At 41.1% G+C, this 14,266-nt stretch overlaps 1 protein-coding gene across 1 annotated transcript; it reads left to right on the top strand.

Moving 5' to 3' along the window:
• The first annotated feature begins 1,469 nt into the window (after window positions 1–1,469).
• On the top strand, window positions 1,470–11,899 carry C12H17orf75 (chromosome 12 C17orf75 homolog). Its single transcript, XM_050920791.1, has 10 exons — window positions 1,470–1,763; window positions 4,087–4,167; window positions 5,545–5,670; window positions 6,611–6,751; window positions 6,997–7,054; window positions 8,269–8,388; window positions 9,058–9,122; window positions 9,248–9,384; window positions 10,109–10,212; window positions 10,587–11,899. Exons 1-10 carry the CDS (start codon window positions 1,621–1,623, stop codon window positions 10,794–10,796), a joined length of 1,185 nt encoding a protein of 394 aa, XP_050776748.1. The 5' UTR covers window positions 1,470–1,620; the 3' UTR covers window positions 10,797–11,899.
• The last annotated feature ends 2,367 nt before the right edge of the window (window positions 11,900–14,266 follow it).

Here is a 14,266-nt window from a genome sequence, read left to right as displayed (position 1 = left end):
TAAGGTGACCACAGGCTGGCTGGACAGGACAGACTGTGCCATTGTGATGTGGCGTCTGTGCGCCACTAGGCAACATCCGCAGGTTGCCTCCGTACCCCAAGTTGCTGAGGCAGAACAGCGCTCGAAAACATCACCACAGCCTCATTGCAGGCTTCACATGTCAGCCCGCCACAACCAAAACACAGTCCTTTCCCCTGACAGAATCATCACGGTCCTCAGCGGTGTCCCAACACCAACACGTCAGGCCATTAACTAAAGGAAAACATCATCCCTTCCTCTCAAACGTCGGCACAGTATCACCACGTGGCTTCCCCAGGCCGATGCACCGTGTGGTGGCACTGAGGGAAAACACTATTGCGTTCTCTCAAGATATCAACACCATGTCGTGAAGAATTCCTGCGCTGATGCACTGTGTCATGGCACTAAGGCAAAACAGCAGGAATCTCATCCCCTCAGAACAAGGCCTAAGTGGAAAACTTGACCATCCCAGCCAGCATGGAGATCAATGAATGAACTATAGCAGTAGTCGCCAACACGGTGCCCACGGGCACCATGGTGCATCTATGTGCACCTGCATACTGACCAGTGGACAAGCATCCGCCAAAATGCTGCCGAAAAGCGGCATCACCAAGAGGCGTTGCCACCAAAATGCCGCTGATTTTCAGCGGCATTTCAGTGGCTACTCCTCTTGATGTTGCCGCTTCTCGGCAGCATTTTGGCGGATGCTTGTCTGCTGGCCACGGTCCTCGGTGGCTCGTCGTCCAGCGCCTGCCACCCAGAAAAGGCTGGGGACCACTGAACTATAGAGACTGAACCATCATAGTCACCAAAAGAGGGGATCACACCAAATTTGTCCTTGAGGCATATTGGGTGGGCTGTTTGGAGAAGCTTGCATTACTGTTGGTCAATACCATAGTCATTCTAAGGATAAGCAGAGGATGTCATAGCTATGGACATAAATTGTACTTTAAAATTCACATGTGACACGGTAATTGACAAGATATGGTTTTTTCCTTTGCAAAAAAAAATTGCTTATTAAAGTATAGAAGAGATTTGAGGAATACAAAAGGACTTTTACCCTCTGCTGTACAATTTAGGGATTTTCCCGCAAAGGATAAACTGATAGGGGCATGGGGATTTAAACAGCTTCAGAATTAATTTTAATTTAAAAATCGACCACGTAAACATATTCAGTAAAATCCTTCCTCCTAAGGAAGAGAGGGAGACTTTGAAAGATTGTCCCTCCAAACTGAATGAGGGCAAGTCTGGAAGGGGGGGAGAAATAGATTCAGAGCTGCCAAATTGGGACGCTTTAAGTGAGAGAGATTTACAGATTTGTACCGAAATTGTAAATATCGCATGGGAAAACACACAGCATCTTCCATCCCAACAGGGAGAGGCTGCGACACCAGCCCTGCAATGCATCTGCTTTCCAGGAGCTGATAGAGCCGGAGCAGTAGTGCTACGAAGCGGTGCGAGTGTGAAAGGCAGGAGAGGAAACAAGCCGCCGGAACCTGAGTGTTTGTGGCGTGAGCGGAGCAGGAAGACGAGCACCGTACGGCAGGAGACTGGAGGGCGGATTTCGTTGCTACACACGTAGAGCTGCCGAGCTGGGGAAAGATGTTGCCGTCTCTGCAGGAGTCTGTGGATGGGGACGAGAGGGAGCTGGAGAGCAGCGAGGAAGGGGGCGGCCCGGCCGAGGAGCGGAGGTCGGAGCGGTTCAGTAACAGCTACTACTGTCTGTACGGCTACCGGTGCTGCAGGTGAGAGGCTGGATGGATTCCGCCTCCCCAACCCGCTCCCCAGTACCAGCCTTGTGCTCCCCACCCTTCCCTAGGGACGTCCCGGCAGAGTCCAGAGGGGCCTGCAGGTGCCATCTCCCTCCCCTGACACTGCTTCCTGCTGTCAACAGATGATGCAGCTGGAGGGGGAGCAAGGGCAGGAGAGAGCGAGGCCACCGTTAGTTGCCTTTAATTCCGGGAGGGAATAGGATGCAGTGAGGGTGGCTGAGACTTGTAAAGGTTTGGAGTGTGGTTGCCAAATAAAGGGGATTTAATCCATCTGGTTAATTACAGCTCCTATTCTGGTCCTAATGGTCTTCATGGCAACAAAGGGGGAAGCGGTAGACGTGGTATATCTTGACTTTAGTAAAGCTTTTGATATTGGCTTGCATGACCTTCTCATAAACAAATTAGGGAAATGCAACCTAGATGGAGCTACTATAAGATAGGTGCAAAACTGGTTGGAAAACCGTTCCCAGAGAATAGTTATCAGTGGTTCATAGTCATGCTGGAAGGGCATAACAAATGGGGTCCCGCAGGGATCAGTTCTGGGTCCAGTTCTGTTCAATATCTTCAATTATTTAGATAATGGCATAAACAGTACGCTTATAAAGTTTGCAGACGATACCAAGCTGGGAGAGGTTACAAGTGCTTTGGAGGATAGGATTAAAATTCAAAATGATCTGGAAAAACTGGAGAAATGGTCTGAAGTAAATAGGATGAAATTCAATAAAAACAAATGCAAAGTTCTCCACTTAGGAAGGAACAATCAGTTGCACACATACAAAATGGGAAATGACTGATGAGGAAGAAGTACTGCAGAAAAGGATCTGGGGGTTATAGTGGACCACAAGCTACATATGAGTCAACAGTGTAACACTGTTGCAAAAAAAGCAAACATCATTCTGGGCTGTAATAGCAGGAGTGTTGTAAGCAAGACACAAGAATTAATTCTCCCACTCTACTCCGCTCTGATTAGGTCTTAACTGGAGTATTGTGTCCTCTTCTGGGTGCCACATTTCAGGAAAGATGTGGACAAATTGGAGAAAGTCCAGAAAAGAACAAGAAAAATGATTAAAAGGTCTAGAAAATGTGGCCTATGAGGGAAGATTGAAAAAAAATGGGTTTGTTTAGTTTGGAAAAGAGAAGACTGAGAAGGGACATAACAGCTTTCAAGTACATAAAAGGTTGTTACAAGGAGGAGGGAGAAGAATTGTTCTCTGAGGATAGAACAAGAAGCAATGGGCTTAAATTGCAGCAAGAGAGGTTTAAGTTGGACATTAGGAAAAACTTCCTGTCAGGGCGGTTAAGCACTGGAATAAATTGTGTAGGGAGATTGTGGAATCTCCACTATTGGCGATTTCTAAGAGCAGGTTAGACAAACACCTGTCAGGAATGGTTTAGATAACTGGTTCCCAAACTTGTTCCGCCGCATGTTCAGGGAAAGCCCCTGGCGGGCCGGGACAATTTGTTTACCTGCAGTGTCCACAGGTTCAGCCCATCGCGGCTCCCAGTGGCCGTGCTTCGCTGCTCCAGGCCAATGGCAGCTGCTGGAAGCGGCAGCCAGTACGTCCCTTGGCCCACAAGTTTGGGAACCACTGGTCTAGATAATACTTAGCCCTGCCATGAGTGCAGGGGACTGGACTATATGACCTCTCGAGGTCTCTTCCAGTCCTATGATTTTCTCATAGTGTGTGAGTTTCCACTGCTGTACCAAGGCCTAGCTGAGTTTGAGCTCTGGTTGAGTAGGACTTATTTGTGCAGGGTAAGGAGCTGAAAAATGGAAAGATGAGTGGGACACTACCAGATTTTGGTGAGTAGTGGATTATTCTCACCCTTGCTTTGGCACTAGAACACATTGTGTTTTGGTGACAGCTCCAAATGCAGACTACTCATCTGGGCATCTAGACAGGAAACTAAGGGATTCCAGGTAATGTTCTTGAAAGGTATATGATTGACTGCACCGAAGCAGGAGGTTTTCAGAGCACAGGCAACGGCAGTACTAGGCTTTCCTACATTGGTCTAGCTAAACTGAGAGGTGGGGAACCCATCCTTAGGTCTGAGAAGGAGTTCTTAGCTGCTCTACTCTATTTTTTGTCTCCCCGGGATAGAGAATAACAAGTAATTTCTTCCCCTACACATTACCCCCTTTGTCCTCCACTCCACAGTACTTTCAAAGGCTACTTCCACTCTGCACCATCCACACAATGCTTCTTTCTTCTCAGTCTTGTTTAGTGATAATAGACCTGTATACATGTTATGTGTCCATATTTAATGTCAATCATAAAAATGCCTTGATTTTCAGTTCATCAGAGCAGGCTGCTGACAGTGATGATGGAAGTCCGAGCAGTGCAACACCAGAAAATCCCTCTTCTGAAGACTTTAGGTAAAACAAACACGGCAGAACCACTTAAGCACCCTGATTTCTCGTTCAGTTTCTAATTCAGAGCTTTTGACATCTTCGTATTTGGGTAGATACAGAAAGGACTACAGAGTTAGAGAATACATTCCACATCAGAAATACAAATCGCCCGAAAGCCATATTGAATTCACCCAGGCATTTTTTTCTGGTGTTTTTTTTTTCTATTAAACACCAAGATGATAATGGACATATACACCAAATGGAATTTCTGAGTTGGGTGAGTGGAGGCTTAGAATAATAGACCAATGCAAATTATACTCCTGGGGTTCACACTCATTTCATTTATACTACTACTAATTCTTAGTGTATCTACATAATTTTAGGTCTTTGAGTGTAAATAATTAATGATTCATTGGAGCAGGGGAACAGGACCTGGGGTCTCCCCTCAGAGCCCTACTCCAATGTCTTGTTATTTATAATACAGTGGAATAGCTTCAACAGGAGAGACTGAAAGAACCTCACATCAGAGTATCCCATAGCCCAATGGTTAGAGCACTTTCCTAGAAGGTTTAGGAGACCCCTCTTCAAATCCTTTCTGTCCCCGAGAGGGGGAATTGAACCTGGGCCTCCTATGTCCCAGGTGAGTGCTCAAACCACTGGGATAAAAGTTCTCAGGTGGGCACTACAGCCACCTCCTCCTCCAGCCATTGTGGAGTTGGGTACCTACCTATGCCAGTCTCACAAGAAACACCTTAGGTGCCCAAACTAAAGGAGAGGGGTTCCCGGTTATGAGTCACTAGAAGAGATAGGTGTCTGTCTCTCTAAGAAGCCTCCCTGCAGCCTGGATTTAAGCACTTATTTCCCTAGAGGGACAGAGCTTAGGCTACACCCCTTCCTTGGCTTCCCCCAGGGCTAGCTTAGGTGACTTCTCACCTAACATGCTGGCTTTTGTGAATTACATTCTAAGGTGCCTATCTCGCCCCATTCTTTGATTAGAGAGCCTCAACTAACTCAGGGCTTTTTGAATTGCAGTGTTATTCCTGTGATTTTGCAGGCACCTAAAAGTTAGGCGCCATGATACTTGTTGTCTCAATGCCCAAGTCCCTTTGTGAGTCCGGGCCTAAGCGACATGCTATTGAGTCTGTGTCAATTGATACTAGAATTAAAGAATCTCAATTTAGTGAACAAGACACTGAATACATTTCTGACTTGCCACAGGTCAGATAATGTGTTAGAGGCAGGGCCAGGAACAGATTCCAGGAGTCCTGACTCAGCCACTGCTATAACCATAAGGAAGCACTCCTCCTCACATGACATCTGCTGGAGTTGGGCATATGCCCAGCTAGAGAATTTAAATAGTTTACTCTTCTTCTCACTAAGAATTTTATCTTGTTTTCAAAGCCTCTCCTTGGTGGATACTAACTTACCAGCCGAAGCAGAGACAGAATTACGCAGTTTTATTGCCAAGCGTCTTATTAAAGGAGCACTTTTCGAGGGGATGGGTAATGTTGCATCTGTGGAGTTGAGGTAAGAGTAAAATGTATTGTTTTTAATTTGTGATAAATATGGTAAGTGCTAAGAAATGCTGGCAGTCTCACTAAGTTTATCATCTGTTGCAGCATATGAGTTTAATCCTGATTGCAGCTAATCAGCCTGTCAAAGCATATGTAAGGCTCTCAGTTTAGTTATGTGCTAGTAGCATTTGCCTTAGATTTCCTTTAGGTGGCAGTGAAAAACTGCAAACATATTAAATTGTGATAAATTAGTTTTGATGAGGTTGTTCTGATCACACTTTCTGTGCAGTTAACAAGGAGGAAAAGATCTAGGAAGGTTATATATGTGATGCTATGTGCAGGTTGTATTGGGGGTTAGCAGTTTTTAAAATAAATCACACATACACATATTGTATATAATTATATACACATTATGTATAATGTGTGTGATTAGAGAGAGAGAATACATATTGTAGTTGACTCTCACTCCTTTACACATGGCCTTTATTTCTAAAGTCAGTTTATCTTTTGTAGCCTTGTTGGAAAATAGGAACAACAATTGTTTTGTTTTTTAAAAAGAGGTTATAAATAGGATAGTTAAAACTTGCATTTATTTCTGGGATGTACCTCAGTCAAAGGTAATCAGAATGACATTACTGTTCTGAATGCAAGTGTATTCTTTTGGGATCAGGACAGAATTATTTTGATCAAGGTGAAAAACCATAGTGATTCAAAATCCTAAATCCTTCATCATTATCTGAGTATTCACAAATTTATATAAAATGTAGGATAGGAAATCTTGACCCAACTGAAGTCAATGGCAAGACTTCTACTGACTTTAGGAGGGTCAGAATTTCACCCATGGTCAGTAGCTGGTTAAATTCTAATGCGAGATACAAAATGAGATTAATTTAGAACAATCATTACCTTATTTGGCACATCTGATTAATTCAACATTTTTTTTCTGTCTCTAGCATACCAGAATTTCGAGTTGGTTGTTATTACTGTCTTCTCCAACAAGAAAAGCTTCTAGAAACAGCAACAGTGGAATCAAATATCAGCCCTCCAGAGTATGTGACTTGTTTCTTAGGAGGCTCAGAGAAAGGGCTCGAGCTATATCCTTTCCTTAACCTCTCTTTATTTGAGTGTAGGGAAAGTGCCTATGAAAATAACAAGTAGCATGTTTACCCCGTTAACTTTGAACCTTTTGCAGATCTGCTGCAAATTCCTTGAATTCATTGACTACTAGCCTACTTGTACACATTTTCCAGAGTATAACTGAAAATGTGATTACCTACTATATACTAAATGGGCAAAGCGCACGTCTCAATTTACATATCTTATTTCCTTAAGAGGATACTTTCAGACTTGAGCTGGACATATATGTTCAGGGCCTGAAGACTAACCTTGATTCAGAGGTAAGATCTAATTCTATGATTGAATTTTTTATAAATGGTAAAGATGGCATTTTATGAATTGTTAACCTGATTTTATTGGGCTGATTTGTTATCGGCTCACCAATGATCTGAGCAGAAGATCCTAGGGTTCTTGTCAAATGAGGCTACAGAATTAGAGAATGTAGAGAGTTTGGTATTTTGTCCGGACTGTCAGGGTGTGCAGCAAGGGCACTCACACTGAGGACACAACCCATGTTCTTGTGGTGTACCTTGTGGTTACCAGTACATCTGAGAATTTTGGTAAACACATTCAGTTCTCCATTCACTTCCCCAAAGTCAAAAGGGCAACCGGTAGGCCATTTATCTATCCCAAAGGTTATAAACACTTATGCTATCTTGCTCTAGCTAATCATACAGGATACAGGCCTGTAGGTTCCTTGCATTACAGCCAAATATAATGAAATAATATCTACTAAAATATAAACCAAAATCATAGAATCAAACTAATAAAGAAAATCAGATTATATAATATAGCAAGGTGACAGGCTAGCCCCATGGGCTCCAGAATAAGGATTGATTACTCTGACAAAAAGTTAGTACAGTACATGAAAGACCAACGTAAACAGGAGGAAATGAGCAACTGTCTATATTCTATACAGTGAAACAAGTGCATACCCTAGTGCTGCCCGCCATACAAGTTAAACAAATGGAAACATCAGACTTTCTTTCCCAAGCACAGTAATCTTAAGGGTTACTTGTGACACTAATAGGTAAATTCAGACAAGTGTGAATGAATTGACTAAATCCCTTTAAGAAATTATAACAGCATATGGAAAGGTTAGCAATGAGCATTCAGTGCCCTAAGTTTTCTAAGCAGTGGTGACAGGTTGATTTGTTTTTTATGTGAATAAACTTGGGGGGTAGGGGGGAAAGTTCAGGGAATGGAACCCAGGTTCTGACTCCCAGTCCTGTATCTTATCTACTGGACTACACTGCTTGCCTGATACATGTCAGAATAGATTACAAGTATAACATGTCATCTTCCTGATTAATATAAAGGCTTTCAGAGCCAGTGTTTCATGTCAGTAACACTTAAGATGCCAAGCAAATGATTTTTGCTGATTGTAGTTCAAAATTAGGAAGGAATTGACATCCAAATTGCATAATTGGAATGGCTTAGCAATATGCTTATTCTTATACCAGAATCAAAGCTGTAATGTTTCAATTTGCTACAGAAAAGTAACCTGGATACTTATATTAAACCCTACCTAAGAAGTTGGTTTGAGGACTCTGTATGCCCTATCCAGAGGGTAGTGCAGCTCTTCCAGGAGAAACTCGCCTTTTTGTTACATGCTGTAAGTATACATCAACCTAAAACACCTTCTGAACATTTTCTTGTCAACTCAAGTGATCCTGTTATATTGTAAATGTAGCTTGCATTTGGCTTTTCCATTGTCCCTGAACTGAATGAAGAAAACCTCCCCCTTTAGTCAATACAAAGTGATTTTTCTCAGCTATATTACTAAGCCAGTACCAGCTATTTCATTCACCAGTCAGGAATGAACTAGCATTTTAAAATTAATAATTTTATAGCTGACTTATTTTAAAATTGAATGCTTAGTATTCAACTTATAATTAGAATGAGATAGGCAATAAAAATTCCATTTTGCTCAGACTAGGACAAGGACAGCTAAGTGTCTATAAAATTCATTGTAGAAAGATGCTGAGAACAAAAAAATAAGATGAGTCATATACTGCTAGACAATGAAAATGAGCTGGATGTGGGCAGAATGGTTAATAGAAGTACAAACTAGTATACTTTTCAAAATGTATAAATAGTTGTAATTAATATGCTGTAGTCTGGAACACTTATCTAGCTTCTGGTACTTACTAGACTATTTGGAAAAGAACTTAACTAGGATCACTTGTTACTCTTTGTTAGTAATAATAATGAAAATAGTAACAGAAGTGAAATATATACAGCCAACAGCAATCAAATTGTGGGTTTTTTTGTTTTTTTAAAGGCTTTGAGTTACACTCCTGTTGAAGTTAAAAATTCAGATGAAAGAATAAAGAAAGATATTAACAGGTAAAGAATATTACATCTAACCAGAGACAACATAGTCTATATGTTGCTTCGCTTACTGTATGATCCCTTTCCTGGTTTTGCTGTTTGGGTGGAAATCAGCAGTTCACAATAGTTTTGTATGTCAGGTTTCTGAGCACTGCCAGTCTCCAAGGTGTCATTCAGGAAGGTACAATGACCTCCTTGTGTATAGCCATGACTGAGGAACAGCACAAATCGGTGGTAATAGACTGTAGTGGACCACAGCCTCAATTCCATAATGCAGGTGAGATCATGGATGGGGATGCTTCCATCAACTTATCCAGCTCATCTTTAGAGAAGGCTCAGCACCCCACAGGATCATACCTAGAAAGTTTTGGGACCTGGCTATCTTGAAAACACCTTTCTTCCCATTTGATATTACACCGTATATGATCCACAGAGGCACCTGATCTCTGGTTTAAAAGTGGGAGGTCCTAGAGTCTGGAATTTGATCAGCTCTATGATCGACCAAAACTCAGATTAGTTAAGCTTCAGATCAATCTGCAGAGCTCACTTTTTCTGTCAGGCTTTTGATGAGTGGTATATAGAGGGATGTGGATGGTTAGATAATTATAGTTATTTTGGCAAGTATAATTCTGTTTGATTGGACAGTTTGCTGTAGATTTTAACTTTGTCTGTAGTTTTAAAAGCAGCTGGAGCTTTGGGAAAGATGTTTCAAAGAAACTGAAAACAAAATCTATTTTCCTGATATACTAGTTAAAATAGCAAGAAAGGGGATTAGTTACATTTTCTTTCATTTTCTCATACACATTCTCTCCATCTTTTGAATTTTTATGATTTGAATATTTATATCATAGGGCAAACATTACTGGTGTTAGTTACAATTATCGTGTGAGTGAGATTAAGTACACAGTCACATACATGTGGGTTATTCAGTGCTCTAATGCGCACGCATGCACACATACTTTTTCTTTACCTCCTTTTCTTTGTTCTTAAATGTGTGACAGGAAGCAACAAATTCTGTGATGACTGGATGCAGGCTTTTCTAAATGGTGCTGAAGGTGGAAATCCATTTCTCTTCCGGCAAATAGTGGAGAACTTTAAATTGAAGGTAACTTTGTATATTCGTACGCTTGCAGGAATATACAAAGGGTTACTGAGTATGCAAATAGTCACTTTTGCATTGATATAATGATAACTGTGAGAGCTTGCCTAGTTCTTGCTGTACTCAGAGTGGACAAGAACAGAATATCCTCTAAAGGAGACACAGACAGATTTAGAAACCAACTTATTTTTTTCTTAAAACAACCTAACTTTAAAATTACAATAGAAACTCCCATGAAGAGTTTTAGCTGACTGATTTGTCTACTAATGTATGTAATAAAATTCTTACTGCAGACTCTTCCACTTCTTCAAATTCATGTATTGGCATACCTTCCCTACAGATAAAAGGATGAGGAATATTTTCTGTTACTGTGTTTATAGGCCATACAAGACACTAACAACCTGAAGAGGTTTATTCGTCAGGCAGAAATGAACAATTATGCCTTGTTCAAGTGTTTCGTGTTTCTAAAGAACTGTGGCAGTGGAGATGTCCTTCTGAAGATTGTTGAAGTGGAGCAAGCGGAAATGCCAGAAGCCAAAAATGTAATAACTGTCCTTGAGGAATTCATGAGAGAAACAGCAGTTGCCTAAAAATCTTAATTTTTGTACTCGCTTTGTACTATTGTATAAATAAATAATTCCTTCTTTGCAGATCAGAATTCACTATTGCAGAAACTTAAATTATATTTAAAAGCATTCAGTCATTTCAAACTTATTTCACATCTGGGTCTTTTTAGAAAAAGCAGCATGAGATTTGCTTCAATTTTTGAATATAGTGTTTTATACAAATCCAGACATTCTTTTTTCAACACTTACCAGATTCTGCAAGTGATCCTCCTTTTTTGGGGACCACACCATTTTGTTTTTACTATCATGTCATAAGAAAAACTTTCACGCGAATGGCAGTGATAGTTTTTAAGCATTTAGAAAATGTTTAATGCATAAGAACTAGTAGAGAGGATCATGACTAAACATTGAGATCAGATTTATTTAAACAAAGAAGTCATATAAAAAACTGCAAACATTTTGATAAATTGCATATAAGTTGCAAGAGATATAGGTAATATCTATTATTGGACCAACTTCTATCCAACTTGGTCTAATAAAAGATATTACCTTACCCACTTTGTGTCTCTGCTATCATGGGACTGACATGGTTACAAAGCATGGGAGAATCAGGCTAAAATTTGTATAAAGATGAATTTAACTTGGCCATAAGTCTGTACTGAATTAAGCTAAGGTCTCAGATATATATATTTCATTTTGAAAATGCATCATTGTATTCCAGCAATGAACTCTCTCACACATGGGAAATACATTTTCTAAACCATAAGTAATTTAGACAGCAAAATATATACACCACTTTGGACGCAGTAGGAGCCAAAACTAAGGGGACCTTTATCAAGATTACAGAGAGGAGGACTGCAGGAATAGTCCTTATGTAGGCAAAAATGCACATTTGTTTCAATTGTTTAGCTAGGGAATGCAACCTTTGTACGTAGTATGTTTTGTCATAACTTGACACTTAATGAACTATCCTATTATGAAGAGGTCTCCATCACTAACTATAGTTGTAATAATATTACTGAACCAGTAGTGTGTCTGCTGTGTGTTTTGTGAGTGGTGTACATCATAGTTAAACGGTACATGCTTTCTTGTGATATAATCATATCTAATAAAATAAATTAACAATATTGATGGTATAGTTTACTTTTTAATTCCAAGTAAGTATTTCCAATGACTGAATGACTCTGTTTAGGCTCTATAGCTTATATTATTCTCCTAGCAATATCTGGAGGAGTTACAGGTATAGCACCCTCATATGGATGGGAGAAACGATATGCACTGGCAGAGAGGAAAGTAAAAGTAGCCTAACAAAATAAAACCTGTTACCACATCGCCTCATAGGCTGCATGCAGGATCACTGAGGACTAAACAGTTTCCTTCAGCATGTTTGATTCATCGGTCAGTAAGCCAATACTAGCAGCACTCAATAACCTATGTTGCTTTGTATCACTTCCATACATTTTTTACTACTTTGGAAAACCGTTCCTTTAATGTTCTAACTGGTTCAGGTGCGAGGCATCTCTCCATGCTAAGAAATATATGAGCATCATGAAGAATGGGTTGCTGATTAATGTCTTCATATCAAGCATTTCTGAGGATAAGATTTTGTCATTGATGTCAGATTCTCTGACTTTCAGAGACCTCCATGACATTTTCTACTTCAGCCCCAGGGTGGCGGGGCTGGAGTTGTCAGCTGGCAGGAGCCCTGAAGCTCCGAGCCACCACAGGCAGTGTGGACACACGAGTTCCAATCTGCCATGGGCAGTGAGGGCCCCGGAGCTCCAAGCCACTGGTCCCATAGTTGTCAGGCTCTATGGGTGGTGGGATCCCCAGAGTTCCAAGCCACTGCGGGCAGTAGGGACCCCGCATCTCTCAGCTGCTGTGGCTGGTGGGTGCTGGAGAAAAACTCCCATCCTCTGGGCTCGGGCTCTCACCTCATCCCACCTCAGGCTTCAGTCATCCCCGTCAGTCCTGCCCACCATTACTTTTAGTAAAAGTCACAGACAGGTCATGGGCTTCCATGAATTTTTGTTTATTGCCAGCGACCTGTCCGTGACTTTTACTAAAAAAAAAAGTGACGAAATCTTAACCTTAAGCATTACAATGTGCAAGGCAAGAATCTCTAATTGCCAGAGGATGACTGTGGTGATGTGAACAATGAGGCTGCTCCTCACCCACGTTGGGTGCAACGGCTGGCTGAGGGCCCCAAGTGGTAATGTGTATTGCTTGCAGTCAAGGCTGGCCTCAAAATACCCAGGCTAGTAATGGGCAGGTCATTTTGAAGCTCTAGAATAGAGGTGTTACTGGAATATCAGCAGACTACATCCATTGGGGGTAATATACTTTCTCCTTTGTGATACAAGGACAAACTGTATTCTGGCTTCTGAGTTACCTTCAGGGCATCTTTAAGGGATAGTGTCATCTGCATATTTGCTGCCATCCTCATAGTTCTGTACTAGCCTTGTAAAGTTATTAAGAGAGTTTTCCAGGCCAACCTATCCAGGTCAGTCATTGGGGTGATCACTGTTAGACAGTCCTGTACTGGCGAGAATCACCTGGCACATTCTTCTTTTTGGAGAAAAATTATTCATGATGTGGTCCTAGCACGTTCATACTTACCCACATTTAGTATATATATAGTATGTCACACACCATAGTTATAAAGCCCAGCTTTTTTAGCCTTTGCTTGTGAGACTTGGATTTCTTCCACTTGCATAGGCCTTTCTTCCCTGAGCAGCTGCTTATCTCAATTTCAGTCTTATTAAGTTTGTGTCCCATCACATGTGGTTGCCTTTGTGCTGGGTTCTATCCTGGAACTGTCAAACTTTGCATACCTGGTAGATTTTCTCTTCATTATCTATCTGTTCCTGCTTTCAGCTCCTTCTAGGCTCAATTTTCCCAAGATCTGCACTTTGAAGGAACAAAGTGATTGGTATTTTAAAATAAAATAAAATCCTCTATGTTGCTGTATACTTGAAACACTTAAAAAGTAAAGAATTTAAATTATATAAATAATGCAGGAGAACCTGGCTAAGCCTGAGAAGCTCATTGCAAAATACTGAATACTTTTTCAACAATAAAATACTGTTCAAAGCAGATGGTGAAATGAAACAAAGGACAAGCTCTGCTGTAACATACTATAATAGTTGGAGATAAAACTCTTGCAAACCCAGTTGAGGTTTACAGTGGACTGGGAGTCAGGACTCCTGAGTTCTATCTCTGCCTCTACTACAAGCATGCTGGGAGATCTTGAAACCTCTGGATTAGTTTGCCTATCTGCAATTATTTGGAACCCCATAGGCATGAATAGTGTTCTACAAAAACAGGCAACGTGGTCACTGCACGAAGGCAATGACCATCTAAAACAAACACTACTTACCTACTTCTCAGAAGCGTTGCTAGGCTTCATCAATTGTTTAAAGAGCTACAAGAGTCTCTGATGAAAGATGCTCTAAGTGCAAATCACTAAAAATAACAGGCGAGTTTAACACTCA

This window comes from Gopherus flavomarginatus, chromosome 12, assembly GCF_025201925.1.
Source record: "Gopherus flavomarginatus isolate rGopFla2 chromosome 12, rGopFla2.mat.asm, whole genome shotgun sequence".
NCBI classification, from domain to species: Eukaryota; Metazoa; Chordata; order Testudines; family Testudinidae; genus Gopherus; species Gopherus flavomarginatus.
This window is presented reverse-complemented; position numbering and strand designations above follow the sequence as displayed.

Coding starts and splice junctions, on each gene's coding strand:
- C12H17orf75 (XM_050920791.1), top strand. CDS start 1,621: ATGTTGCCGTCTCTGCAGGAGTCTGTGGATGGGGACGAGAGGGAGCTG. Junction 6,752..6,996: donor TCAGAGAAAGGGCTCGAGCT/ATATCCTTTCCT, acceptor TTAAGAGGATAC/TTTCAGACTTGAGCTGGACA. Junction 7,055..8,268: donor AGACTAACCTTGATTCAGAG/GTAAGATCTAAT, acceptor AATTTGCTACAG/AAAAGTAACCTGGATACTTA.